General features: G+C 42.4%; 1 protein-coding gene across 1 annotated transcript in view; it reads left to right on the top strand.

The window, feature by feature from the left end:
- Positions 1–11,126, top strand: part of CKAP4 (cytoskeleton associated protein 4) — a 118,732-nt gene extending 107,606 nt beyond the window's left edge. The window contains exon 2 of the mRNA XM_078678297.1: positions 8,451–11,126. Within this exon, the coding sequence (XP_078534423.1) occupies positions 8,451–9,833 (1,383 nt within the window). The 3' untranslated portion in view covers positions 9,834–11,126. The remainder of the gene's footprint in view (positions 1–8,450) is intronic.
- The last annotated feature ends 3,992 nt before the right edge of the window (positions 11,127–15,118 follow it).

Raw genomic sequence — 15,118 nt, 5'->3', positions numbered from 1 at the left:
CTACAGGGATTCTGGCAGATTCACACACCCTAGACACACTAGGATAGGTAGTGTAGGATAGCAGCACAAAATATAACGGTACTGATTTGCGAGCATATAATCTATGTAACAGCACAGTGGTTGAATTGTTCATTTTCTTTACCATGCTCCTGATGCTGATTACTTTACTTTGCTGCCTTCTATTAATAATTGAAGTGCACGTACTTTACATAAAAATCATATTGCGTCAATAAATATTGAAACGCCATGCTGTCTTTTTCTTGTGGCTCTCTTTGGGTATGAATGAGTTTCCAAACGAAAGGGTTCTAAGTCTTTATCCACACTTTCCTTGGGTAGTCAGGGTTGTCATGTTCTGAAGTTGCAAATACCACCTGTTACTTTGCTAGGTTAGGGGTACAGATGGTGCACGGTGAGCTAGCCGGGACCAAGACCAACATATCCTGATGGTGTCTGTAGAATCAGTCTTGCACAGTTTTGACATTTATGTTGTCCAACAAACGCATAGTTCACTGAGAAAGTATGAACCGTACGAAGGGGGGAGGTGAGATGGGAAGAAAACAAAATCACGAGAAAGCCAAATAATGCGATGCTCACTCAGAGAAAATACTAGTCTGTCAGTAATAATATATATTTACCACATAGTCACCTGGTGAATACCTACCAGTGGATAATGGGAGTAGTTTCAAAGTAAAACACCAAGTCACCTAGTCTTACTTACTCCATGCCAAAGAGAAAGCATGTTCACATATATGAGTAGCAAACACACACCATCCTACCCAGGGTCTTAGCCAGACCTCCCCGAAAACATGGCAACCGCATTCATCAGCTAGGCATTACAAAATGTCTAAAAGTGCAGAGCATCATGAGCCAGAGGCTCTTCAATAGGTCTTGCATACAAAGATACATAATAAACACCAACATTCCACCAGAACCCTTACCCATAGTGTTGGGGGACGGTAAGTTAGCAAAACGCCCCAGCCGGTACTGCATTTAAACAAATAAAGCTTCCTGCACGCACCACACACGTCACAAGTCACACACGTCGCAAGCAACCCTCCAGAGCAACATCTTGGAAGGAGGATAAAATGAAAATGGCCACCTGCACTACAGGACCTTCAACCAAACGCTGCGCCATCTTGAGAGTATGTAAAAAAAACAAGATGGGCGCTTATAGAGGCAAAAAAGATAACAAAACATGGCAAACACAGAGGACATCATGGCCATACAAAAGGAAAATAAACCATAAATGTGTGTTGTTATAAAGCACAGAATTACACTTCAGTGTCAAGTGTGGTCAAAAGTGTATAACAACTTATCAGGACTGCGTTGTCGCCCTTATCAGATCCTTTAGATACATAATTACAGCCACTGAGCATGGCAATGCAAAACAGCTGCTCTCGGGTGCTCGGAGCATGAGTTCCACTCCATAACCATAACTAAATAGGGGCAATTGTACACCTGCTTGGGAGTTAGTTTGAATCACCAATATCACACTTTTATTCATGTATTGCACGATTTGCTTGCCTCACCACCCTTTAGATCTCCATAGAACTTCTACTATTTTTCAAAACATCTGAAGAGCTCCTCCTTCTTGGAGAGGGAGTTGTAGCCCACACCATGATCTGCTGTCACGGTATTAGGAGAATCTCAATGAAGAAGCATGCAGACTCTGGCGGGTGAAGGATTTCGTACTAAGAAAGGAATACTTTTGTTCAGCTAGGTTTCTAATTTCCTTCTAGATGTGGTAATTTCTTTGTGTGTATGCAATATTAGTTGGGAGTGAACACCCGCAGGGCTCTAAATCTCCCCTAGTACCACTTCGTCTTTACTGCTAAGACAATAGGCCCATACTTTCATTTCCAAGGAGAGATACCATGGGGAACATTAAGGCCATACAAGAGGTAAGTAAATCTCTAATGTCTTTATTAAGAGGGCTAAGAAAATATATGTACTCATTAATTTCCAAGGAGAGGTACCACAGACGATGTTGCTGTCAAACAAGAGGAAAGTAAACCTCTGATGTCATTACTGTGAGGGCTAAGAGAGTAAGCCCAAACATTCACGTCCAGGGAGAGATACCCAGAGCCACCCATTACCTCAGTATTGTACAGCTAAATGACAACCAATCGCCAATTCAATGCCAAATCTTGTGCCACTACACCATTTCATTTATTTTATTTATAAAGTTTTGTATGGCGCGAACAAGACCCAATCGGGTATCAGAGCACTTCAAATTTAGGGTAGGTAGGATAAAAAGAAAAAACAACAACAACAAATGTGTTACCTATATGTGCACAGTATGTTAAAACTGGGATTCCCAGGTGTAGAACTATGTAATAGCCAATAAGAGCATCAAAATATAGTGCAGGTTGGTAAACAGTAGAGCTAAGGCCTTTTGGGGCAGAAACTTGTTTATTAGGATTTTTTTCACTCCCTTTTTGAAAGAATCGGTGGATGAGATTCTACAGACTTCCGGTGGAAGAGAGTACCAGATATTCGGGGCACTGCCTGAGAAAGCTCTGTGACTTGTTCTCTTTTTGTGGGAGATCTGTGGTTTCAGAAACAGTGAACTTGCACTTCGTGACTGTCTGCAGCACCCTGATAATTCTAGCTTTTGAGCCAGATAAATGGGGGTTTTGAAATGTAGGGATTTGTGAGCCATGCAGGCAATCTTTATTCTTGCTTCAGATGGCAGCCAGTTTAAGATTTTTAGGGCTGGGGATATGTGATCATTTCATTTTGTACCAGTAATCAATCTGGCTACAGCATTAATGGAAGCCCTTAGTGGGGCCAAGTTATGTTTGGGAAGACCACACAACGAGGAGCTCCCGTAGTCAAGCCTAGGCAGAACAAGAGCTTGTACCGCCAGCTTAAAGTCTTTATGAGGAATGAGTGGTTTGAGATTTCTTAGTGTTCTCATATGATGTTAAGGTCCCTTGGTTGCATTGCTGATATGATTCTGCATGTTCAGGTGCATGTCTAGTGTTACTCCAAGGGATTTAGCTAACTCAATAATGTGGAGAGAACAGAAGAAGGCTGTAAGATGTTTCATCCAGAGGTCAATCTTGGGAGTGTAATTAGGGGGAGCAATGAGGAGGAATTCTGTTTTGGAGGTGTTGAGCAAGAGGTGGTTCTCAGTAAGCCAGTTTTGAGTGTTTGTCAGAGTAGAGTTGAGTAAAATGAAGTCTTTTGCGGAGGTGATTTTCAGATATAGTTGGGTATCATCCGCATACATGTGAAATAGAAGGTTTGCGTAGTTCAGAGCATTAGCTTTAGATTTAGATATTTTTTATCGGTCTACACGGAAAAATCCAACATGCCTCCTTTTGATATAGGGCCTCCTTTACTCCCATACATCTCCGGTCAAGAACTTCTAGAACCGTCCTCTGTAAGTCCTGTGTACCATGACCAGCTTCCTTAAAATGTTGCACCAGTCGAGTTGACAGTTTGCCTGTTTTTAAGGTACTGAAGTGCATCCTTGTGCTCATCGTACGTGTCATTAGACCAATATAGTGCAAATCACACAGACATGTGACCCTGTAGATAACAAGGCTGGTATTGCAATTATTCATCTTGTTCTGAAACCAGATCGGCAATTGCTTAATTTTACTCTTTGGGACAGGGATGTGAGTTTACACATGAAGCATTCCCACACTGAAAATGTCCTATAGTAGTTTGACCGTATTCACCATAAGCTTTCTTTAGAAATATGTACCAGTATATCTTTCAGGTTGGGAGCATGGCGAAACACAAACCCAGATCTTGGCATTTTGATAGACCACCACATTCAACAGATGCCTGTGCTTCCATATGATTTGGCTTATTTTAGTGGATAGAGGATCAATAGTAAAAACAACAGGAATACACCCTGTATTGAACTTTGGATGCTTTTCCAGTAAGGCTGAAATGCTCGTATTCAAAGCTCTCTTCTGAACCCTATTGATACTGTTTTGGGGATAGGCTTGATGTTTAAACCATTCCACCAATGAAGATAATTATGTAATAAACGTACTGACATTATTACAATCTCTGCTGTATCTAAAGAATTGGCCTACAGCAAAATTGTTCCTCAAGGCTTGTGGATGGAAGGACATGTAGTGTAAAAGAGTCAGTTTTTGGTGTACAGATATGAATGACAAGTTAAAAGGATGGCAAAGCAGGGAACCACTATTGGAGCACCCCTTGTTTGAGTGAGCACTTCCTCTCCCACCAATAAAATCAACATCCTCTTCTTTCCTAGAACACTAGTGTCCTTGTTGCTGTCAGTCTTAACCTTGCTTCATTGTGGAAGTCAATTGAAAAAAAATTACAAGGATCAGACAACTACATAGACTCGTAAACTAAGTTACAATAGAAACATTTAGCCTTTTTGGGAGGATGAAATCAAAACATTCTTCGGAATTTGGTCTGTGCTTCCTGCAGTGTATCTCAATTAACTTAACTCAATTTGAATTGAAATTGCACACTATTGTATTTTAAAAACTGTCTCTAGTTGTAATTCGTAATTGTGGGCTGCTCACTTGATACGCCACTACTCCCCGGTCCACCGCGGGTTTATCCCAATTGCATGGAGGGAGATTAGGACTATTTCTGGCCTGGAAGGGCGGTTGGCGGTTTAGCTGCCTAACACCCTCCATAAAACCGAATGACAGTTCAGACACGCAGCGGACGCGCGTAGTGGGCGCGCCGGCTGCGCGCCAAAGACAAGCCCGTCTATGCCCCTCCGTGAACCAGCCGCGAACAGCGTCAGCCATGCTGCATGTTATGACAGAAGTACAAAGGGGGACAGGCGCCTCTGTTACTCAAGCGAACAACTCCGTAGTTTAGGTGAGCCCGAAAATAATATGAGCAAGCTTAAACACAAGGGGAGAAGGAAATAGCCACGGAGGAGGATAAGTTAAAGTGTGGCTTAATTAATGCCAGATCCACCTGGAGATCCAATTAACTTTGGAAACACGTGATCTGGATATACAGACTTTGAGCTAGGGCTGGCATGTCCACTTGGATATAAAGCTTTTCATAAGCCTAGGAAATGTGGTAGAGGGGGTTGGGGTAATTTTCAAAGACAAAAGGAATATCACCTGAATGGATATTGATGAGGTGGCGGGTTCAGAATTACTGGAACTCTCTCTGAAGGACCACGAAGGACATTTATTGACCGGAATTGTCTGCTATAGACCCCCAGGTTTAGCTAGTCATCAGCAGCAAGCACTCATTGATGTCTTCAGCAATATGGCGCTTACTCCTGCAAGACTGATAATCTTCGGGGACTTCAATCTGTGGCCTAATGGAAGCTTAGATACTGCCTTTAATAACTTTCTCCAATCCTGTGAGAACTTGAACATGCAACAGTGGGTAACAGATCCAACACATAGGGGAGGGCACGCCTTGGATTTGATCTTCTCTACGGAAATTGTTATAGGCTTAGAGGACATTTTGCCTGTAGACTGGTCTGATCACTATCTGGTAACATTTCTGGCATCTATACTTAGACGCAATACCTCCACCACTAGTAAAGTAATCATTGGTAGAAAAAGAGACTGGAACAGACTCTTATAAAAATAAACACTCTTTCACCTGCCCTGAGCTAGGTCCTCGATACTTAAATAAACAGGTGGATGAAAATTACACAATGTTTTGTGACCAAATAAGTAATATGTTAGACCAGGTTGTCCCTCTGAAAAATCTCAAAAAACCTTGTCTGCAGCCTGCCCGTGGTATAATGAAAGTTTAAAAAACTTAAAAAAGGACTGCAGGCAAGCAGAGCAGAGATGGAGGAGAAAATATACAGAGGAGGATACAGTTTCCCTAAGAAAAGTCAGAAATAACTATAAAAAAGAAATGACTATGGCTAAAGCCAATTATTATGCAGATATTATATTGAAGGGCACTAATAGAACAAAGAGTGTTTTCAAAATAGTTAAATATCTCTCCAATCCAGACTGCACAAGAAGTAAGATCATTGTCACACAGGAGCTATGTGATAAGTTAGCAGTCTTCTTTGTGGAAAAAATCAGTAACATCATTGATGGCCTCAGATCAACTGAGACAGATGAAGTGGAAGAACCTGGCAACACTCACAAGGGCTCACCACCACCGCCTCAGAAGGAGATAGGTTTAGATAGAGAGCGATCAGCTATTCTGGATCATTTTGATATTCCGTCGGAAGAGGAATTTAATAAGCTAGCTTTAAGCATCTCCTCAGGCTCCCCAATGGATCCACTACCCCATAAAATCTGGAAAGAACTAAAGACACATTTTTTACTGCCACTTCGGTAAATTTGCGAACAGTCTTTAAGCAGCAGATCTGTACCAGTTTGTTGGAAACAAGCAATCGTAACACCTCTGCTGAAGAAAGCCACTCTCGATCCCCTGAATCTAAAAAACTACGGAGCAATCTCACTTCTACCATACCCTGTGAAGATTATAGAACGTCTGGTCAGTAAATCACTCTCAAAGTTCTTGGAATTGGAAACAGCGCTGGTGACTGTCCTGGATGAAGTTCAAATGCGAGCAGACAAGAGACAACTAGTCATGCTGATCTTATTAGATCTGTCTGCCGCATTCTATATGGTTAACCACAAAATCCTCCTGAAGAGACTGAGTGATGTGGGGATAGAGAGTATGGCACTTCAGTGGTTTCAATCCGATCTGGCAAACAGACAACAAGCAGTGGTTTTGCCTCCGTATCGATCAGATTTTGTCAGTATCCAGCATAGTGTTCCGCAGGGCTCAGCAGTTAGCCTGATTTTGTTTAACATCTACATGAGTCCCCTGAAAGCTATTATTAAATCACACAATGTCAGCTTGGTGAACTATGCGGAGGACACTCAGCTCACCTTGTCGCTGGAGGGGGACTAAATAACATCTCTGGATAACTTCCACACATGTATGCAGGATACTGAACGCTGGCTTATAGATAACTCTCTTCAATTTAATGGAGAGAAAACAGAAATTGTCTGTTGCACACCTAAGAAAATCCCATGTCCACTTCCGATAAACTTTTGGCCAATGTCAGCGGACAAGCCACTAACACCCTCCAAAGCGGTATGTAATGTGGGAGTAGTAATTGATGACAGACTGAGCCCAGAATCTCAAGTTACCAAAACCGCTGGAACTAGTCTCTCCCTCATATGGGTGTTACAGAAGATCCTCCCAATGCTGCCAGACGCAACCAGGGCACAAGTGGTTAGAATGGTGATCTTGAGTCGGCTGGACTACTGCAATGCCTTGTTGCTGAAGGCCCCTAAGTATCTCATTGAGAGACTACAGAGATGTCAGTCTATGGCGGCTAAGTTAGCCCTTAAGAAACCATGTAGATAATCTGCATCCCTGGCTCTTAGGGAACTTCACGGGCTCCCTATGACGCAGAGAATTCAGTTTAAGTCACTGTGTGTAGTCTTTAAGGCCATTAATGGGATGGGGCCTAAACCATTGCAGCAAAAGTTTAATTGGTATGCCCCTAACAAAAATCTGCGCCTGTCCTCAGCTAAACTAATAACAGTACCGAAGTTTAAAAGGACTAAACTTGGAGGTAGAGCCTTCAACGTGGTAGCCGCCCGAATATGGAATACACTACCTTACAGCCGTAGACAGACAGAAGATCTCTTGCAGTTTAGGAAGAAAGTAAAGACCTGGATTTTTCCCACTGTTACTGTATAATGTTGTTGCTATCAGCTAGGCATTTTAATGCATTCTCTGTGCATGGCTTGAATAGGGTACTTAGCGCCAGGATGCATGTTGGCTGATAGCGCGCTCTATAAGTCCTAAATACAATACAATACAATTTCTTCTTTTCTTTTTTTGTGAGATATTGTTCTATATAGGTCTTTAGGTGCATAGGACTAACTTGGCCTGGCACTAAATAGAAGCTGTTATCTCAAATCTTGCTTTTTAGTGTGATTACATTCCTATCTCTTTGCTGTTTTCTATTTTCCAGTCCCATTTTTGTCTTCCCTAGTAATATTCAGAGTTGTGCAAAGTCTTGATTATTTGATTTATCTGACAATTCCCTATTCTCTTTCCACCTTTGTTTCCCGTTTGCTGCAGAGAACAAAGAGCATAGTGCATGCCTGCTTAGGTACTGATTACTATGTATTGCCATAGGAAAATTTCCTTTCTTCCATCAATGAAATTCAGGAGGAAGGATTTTTGGTGTAACCAGAATCTATTTTTCTATAACCATAGTGCCTACGTGATTGACTGAAATGTTATTGCAATTTCAGTTGTTTTAAATGGGTAGTAGTAGGCATAATATTGAATGAATTACATTCTTGTATACCTGGATGTTTGTTGATTCCTGAAGTTTAAGTTGGGAATGTTTCTTTTCTGTATTATTTTGCAACGTTTAAAAAATAAGAATTATTTGAGCAAATTAACATAATGCCAAATTTGAGTTTGTTTCTTGATAATGCTTACTTTTAACTTTAAATTACTTATATTTGTTTCAGGTGCATTCACTACAAATCACAGTTGGAAATATTGAAACAATCTTAACAGACACAAAACAAAGACAAGAATGGACTGACACAGCAGTTCAACATGCAGATGCTGAAGTCAAACGAATTGATACTATTCTGAAGAAAATGCAAAATGAAATTCTTAAAGACCTTTCTGATGGAATTCAGGATGTCAAAAATGCCAGAGAAAGAGATGTTCCTTTTTTTGAAAAAACTGTGGATGAAAAACTAACAGATTTAACTACATCAATAAATGATAACATTGCTGTATTCACAAAGGTACAAAGTCAAAGTCAAAATGAAATTAGCGATATAAAGAAAAGGATTGTATCATTAGAGGAAGCCCATTCATTGGAAAACGACTTAGGAAAGATTAAAAATGTGGTCAATGAAATACAAACATCAATGACATCTAACAAAAATGCAATAGACTTGTTAAAAAATGCAGTAGAGTTGGTGGAAACTTCTTTATACAATAAAGTCAGAGAAGTAGGATTACTTAAAGAGGAACACAACTCCTTCAACAAATCTTTAAGCGCACAATATTCAACAATTCAAGCTCTGAAAGATGACGTTTTGAAAGTAGAAGAGAACATTGAGCATTTCCCAAATGACATGGAAAAAATTAACACAGACTTTCAACTACTGAAAGATACTTTTGTTGAACAAGAAAAACATTTATTCTCAGAGAAACAAGATATAATTGATATGAATAAAAATACAATTGAACTGTTTGAATCTAGATTAAGAGGTACAGAAGAAAGTATTGAATCTTTAAATTCCATTGCTGCTCAACAGTTAGAGAAAATTGATTCTTTTATTGTTGGACAAGATGACCTACATCGGAGGGTAGATACCTTTGACAGAACACAAGCTGAAAGACTTGAATCGGAAAATGATTTGCGTTCAATTCAGGAAACAGTGACAAAACTTACAAATTCACAAGAAGCCCTCGTTAATGGCATTGAGGAATTAAAACGGCATACCAATGAAAAAGCTGATGAATTACAAAAACTACAGGAGGAAATAAACAGTCTACATGATGGTCAGAGTGATCAAATAAAGGAATTGCAATCAAATCAAGGACAAATGTCAGATGACCTAGAACAACTGCAAGGCAGTTTACCCACAGAAAAGTATTTTGAACAACTAGTTAATATACAAGAAGTTGTAAGCAGTTTAGTACCTTCAGTTCATCAATTAGATTCTAATTTACAAACACTTTCAATTAAAGTGGAGAGCATGGCAGATCCAACAAATCAAATTAGATCCAATGAAAAAAAAATATTGGCAATGCAGGACTCCATCGAGGAAATAAGGAGCAGTCTAGATACATTATTGGAGAAGATTGAAATAATGCAGGAAATGGTGTAATTTACATGCATTTTGAATGCCACAGCTTAGATAATTCGTACCAAGTATACCGCCCCTTCCTTATTGGTTTGATCATGTCTTTGGTGTCAAGGATTCGTACCTAAATTAGATAACACAATAAAGTAAAAACATATTTATAAACATTTCTTCTCAGTAGCATTAGTACTGTAGCAAATCACAGTTTTAGTTCCTATGCCCTTTGTTTTTAGGCATATATCACTTCGTGCTCCAGTAGAAAATCAGTTTACATTCATTATTGAACAATCAAGTAATGTGTTTTTGTGTGTTATGAACTGAAAAAAACATATTTTTGCTCAATTATTTTTATTGGTATTTTATTGCAGGTACAATAACCAATATTTTGTTTAAATTTGTTACCAATATATATCACAATATACCAGTGGTTTGAATAGTATACATCTCCTGTACTATTCAACTATTAAACCCCACATAAAAATCTTCAAACATAGATAAAACATGCACAGGAATAAATAATACACCTCCCTCATTCTCTGTGCACATTCACACTTTTGAGAATCCCTAATAGTCATTAGTTAGTGGGTGCGTGTTTGGGTGAGTAAAAGCAGTTACATTTCTAAAATACATTCTTGCAAGCAAACCACCGATAAGCACAGACCAGTACACTGAAATTGTGGTTGGATGAGAAATTAGCACAGTGTGCACTTGAATTTCTTCACCTCAGTAAACAAGTATAATGGGTCAAAAATATAATTGTGGCACACACTGTGTATCTTATTTCAGAAAAATGAAGAGCCTATAAAATCGATAACTGGTTCATATGTTTAGATACCAATGAGCACCACTTGCTAAAGACTAGAGATGTTGTTTACTTTGATTTTAAACAGGCGCTCATATGGTGCAAATCATTGAGCCAATTTACTTACCGTTATTAAAACCCAATGGTGCAGCACACAATTGTTGAGCTCTGTGAGCGCCTGCTCAACAGGTGGTAAGTAACTACCCTAGTGTTCCATTCCTGGTCTGCAAACCAGAACTTAAAGTCAGATGCCAGGGAGCACAGATCTACAATGCTATTTCATTTCCTTAAGCATAATGTATTATCCATTTGTTTCTTATCACTTTTATGTGATATCGTCAAATGAGATGTATTTACCATAAATGAAACATACAGCACTACAGTTCTTTCATCTATGTGGGGATATTCTTTTATTAGGTATGTTGAGTGAGACCCTTCATATTGAGAGAGGTCAAATTAATTATGTATTTTGGAAACAAGATCCTCAATTAAGGTATATTATTGGTCAAGGACACATTGGTTCCTACTTGAACTGTAGATTGCACAGTGCAGATGAGCACTTCCTCCAACATAACTAATTAAAGCAATGACATAAAGACAGAACTGGGTTTGCACTAATGTATCATAAAAACAATTACCCCAGCTAAATAATTACAATTCATCATCCAACAATTTACATATTCTCCCTACCATTACACTGACCCTAGAAATATGGAGGACAGTAGAATCTCCAAGTGAATGGAATAACCACATCTTGCTATCTTCTAATATGTTGTGAATTTGTCTTTGTAAACCAGATAACACTTAATTTTGGGTCGCACTGTGCTGAATGAGAAGGGGGAAGCCAAGCTTAGACTCACATCCCAGTCTATTGCTCGGTTTTAGTCCGCCGCATAACCATGACCAGATGTAGGAACATTGCAAAGATGTTCAACCTTCTGCTACAGTCACCATAAACTGGAAAAAACATTTTATTTTTTGCAGTTTCATATAGTGCGAGCTCGACCCAAAGGTATCAGAGTGTTTTACATGAGCACCAGTTGCATTACAAAGGGACATTAGGCACAGGGAGATTAAGGGCCATATTACGAGTCTGGCAGTCTGAGGACCGCCACTCATTGTGGCGCAGTGGTCCTGCCACCGCCGCACCGGCAGTTCGACCACCCCATTAAGACTGGGTTGGTCGGACCGCCATGGGACCGCTGCCATCGCCAGGGTACCGCCTTTCCTTGGCGGTGGCGCAGCGGTCATAAGGCTACAATATGCTTGGCGGGACCGCCACGGTCCCACCAAGCATATTATGAGATTCCTCTCCACTACGGTACCACCTCCATGAAAACCGTGGCGGAGAGGAAACAAAGGGGGTCATGGGGGGCCCAACATATCTCCCCTTGTGTGCATGTAAACCAGTTCCTTCATGGCATGGACTGTACATGGACTTTACAGTCCATACCGTGCAGTAACTGTTTTTGGTGTTCCCATTGCGGTGACTCATTTTTAGAGGCACCACTGTGGGAATGTGAAAATCAGCCTGCCAGACAGGAGGAAACTCCTAATCTGCCAAGCAGCCTGACCACGGCTTTGGCGCAGAGGGAGCGTTGGGGTGCCATAATCGGGTCCTAGGGGATTTGCTCAGAATGACAGTATGTTTGAGCCTCCCGCCAGACTTCACCTTGATTCCCCAGTTTCAAAGTCGGCCACTCCAGCTGTTAAGCCACAACCTCTTCACTTTCTCATGGCTTTTGCAGAAAGTCAGCACTACCACTGGGTGTAGCCCTAAGGATGCTGTCTTACCATATTATAAAGGTGCCGGCCCTGATCCAGCACATGCACACTGGAGCCTCATTGCATCAATGAGTAAGGAGTAGGCTTGTCCTGTAACATGTCTAAAATTTATTTTACTTCTGCAAGAGTAATTAACTCCTGTGTGAACCCTGCAAAGTTTGAGCTGAACCTAAATTGGAGTGGCCAGTGGTACTTGATTTTTCTTTTGTCGAGTTTATCGGTTATTGACTTTTTTTTAGTAAATGTTTCTATTAAATGTGAATCACTAACAAATATGAGTTGGATTTCTGTAACGATCGAGCTGGGAGTCCTCCTAGTTAGCCCAATCGGGTAGGCAGCTTGCAATAGATTGGGGCCAAGATCCTGAGAAGATTACTGCATGCAGAACAAGAAATGGCAATGGCTCAAAGTGTAACATGAAAGCACACATTAAACATCCCTAAGAGAGAACCTTCATAGCTCTCAGAAAGTTATCTTTAACCTAAATTCCACTGATAATGAAGATCCTGTTCCTCGACAACTATGAAGACAAGCATTGGAAATGCAATAGGGCTCGCATTAGGAAAGTTTGAGCTATTGGTCTTATAAATGATTTTTTTTATTTATGTGTTATTTTTTTTAAATAGTTAAATTAATAGCTTTGTCATTTACAATGCCAATAGTTATAACTTTCGCAAATGTGACACCTATAGCATTTGTAATGCAACGTGTTTTGTATTTACGTGACTTAGATGTATTGATATTACCAATAACAATGGCTTTTAATTTTTTTAAATAATTAATACTTAAATAATTAATTTAATTTGTAATGGCAATAGCTTAAACTTTTGTAAATAACTTTTGTGAAAATTATGTTCAGTGTTTTTTATTGTGACGAAAATCCAAGAACAGAAGTGAAATATTAACACCTTTTTGTGATTTGTAATTAAGCGTGAAAGCTTGAAAACAGCTTGAAACATTGAAAGAACATATTTGAACCAGTGATGCTGTGGTTGCGCTGAGTGATGCTGTGGTTAAGCTGAGTGATGCTGCGTTGGTGCTGAGTGATGCTGTGGTTGTGCTGAGTGATGCTGTGGTTGCGCTGAGTGGTGTGTGCATCGGTGGAGCTTAGTGGGTGCATTGGTGGAGCTGTGTGGTGGGTGCATTGGTGGAGCTTAGTTGGAGCATCGGTGGAGCTGTGTGGTGGGTGCATCGGTGGAGCTGTGTGGTGGGTGCCTCGGCGGAGCTGTGTGGTGGGTGCATCGGCGGAGCTGTGTGGTGGGTGAATCGGCGGAGCTGTGTGGTGGGTGAATCGGCGGAGCTGTGTGCTGGGTGCATCTGTGGAGCTGTGTAATGGGTGCATCTGTGGAGCTGTGTGGTGGGTGCATATGTGGAGCTGTGTTGTGGGTGCCTCGGTGGAGCTGTGTGGTGGGTGCATCGGTGGAGCTGTGTGGTGGGTGCCTCGGTGGAGCTGTGTGGTGGGTGCATCGGTGGAGCTGTGTCGGTAGAGCTGTGTGGTGGCTGCATCGGTGGAGCTGTGTGGTGGGTGCATCGGTGGAGCTGTGTGGTGGCTACATCGGTGGAGCTGTGTGGCGGGTGCATCGGTGGAGCTGTGTGGCGGGTGCATCGGTGGAGCAGCGATGCACCCACCACACAGCTCCACTGACACAGCTCCAGCGATGCACCCACCACACAGCTCCACCGATGCACCCACCACACAGCTCCACCGATGCACCCACCACACAGCTCCACCGATGCACCCACCACACAGCTCCACCGATGCACCCACCACACAGCTCCACCTACACAGCTCCACCGATGCACCTACCACACAGCTCCACCGAGGCACCCACCACACAGCTCCACTGACACAGCTCCACCGATGCACCCACCACACAGCTCCACCGATGCACCCACCACACAGCTCCACCTACACAGCTCCACCGATGCACCTACCACACAGCTCCACCGAGGCACCCACCACACAGCTCCACCGAGGCACCCACCACACAGCTCCACTGATGCACCCACCACACAGCTCCACCGATGCACCCACCACACAGCTCCACCGATGCAGCCACCACACATCTCCACCGATGCACCCACCACACAGCTCCACCGAGGAGCTGTGTGGTGGGTGCATCGGTGGAGCTGTGTCGGTAGAGCTGTGTGGTGGCTGCATCGGTGGAGCTGTGTGGTGGGTGCATCAGTGGAGCTGTGTGGTGGCTGCATCGGTGGAGCTGTGTGGCAGGTGCATCGGTGGAGCTGTGTGGTGGGTGCATCGGTGGAGCTGTGTGGTGGGTGCATCTGCGGAGCTGTGTGGTGGGTGCATCTGTGGAGCTGTGTGCTGGGTGCCTCGGTGGAGCTGTGTGGTGGGTGCATCGGTGGAGCTGTGTGGTGGCTGCATCGGTGGAGCTGTGTGGTGGGTGCATCGGCGGAGCTGTGTGATGGGTGCTTCAGCGAAGCTGTGTGGTGGATGCATCTGTGGAGCTGTGTAATGGGTGCATCTGTGGAGCTGTGTAATGGGTGCATCTGTGGAGCTGTGTGGTGGGTGCATCTGTGGAGCTGTGTGGTGGGTACCTCGGTGGAGCTGTCTGGTGGGTGCATCGGTGGAGCTGTGTGGTGGCTGCATCGGTGGAGCTGTGTGGTGGGTGCATCGGTGGAGCTGTGTGGTGGGTGCCTCAGTGGAGCTGTGTGGTGGGTGCCTCGGTGGAGCTGTGTGGTAGGTGCATCGGTGGAGCTG

Source organism: Lissotriton helveticus, chromosome 1_1 (assembly GCF_964261635.1).
Source record: "Lissotriton helveticus chromosome 1_1, aLisHel1.1, whole genome shotgun sequence".
In the NCBI taxonomy this organism is placed as follows: domain Eukaryota; kingdom Metazoa; phylum Chordata; class Amphibia; order Caudata; family Salamandridae; genus Lissotriton; species Lissotriton helveticus.
The sequence above is the reverse complement of the archived record's forward strand: the minus strand, read 5'-3'. Positions and strand labels throughout refer to the sequence as shown.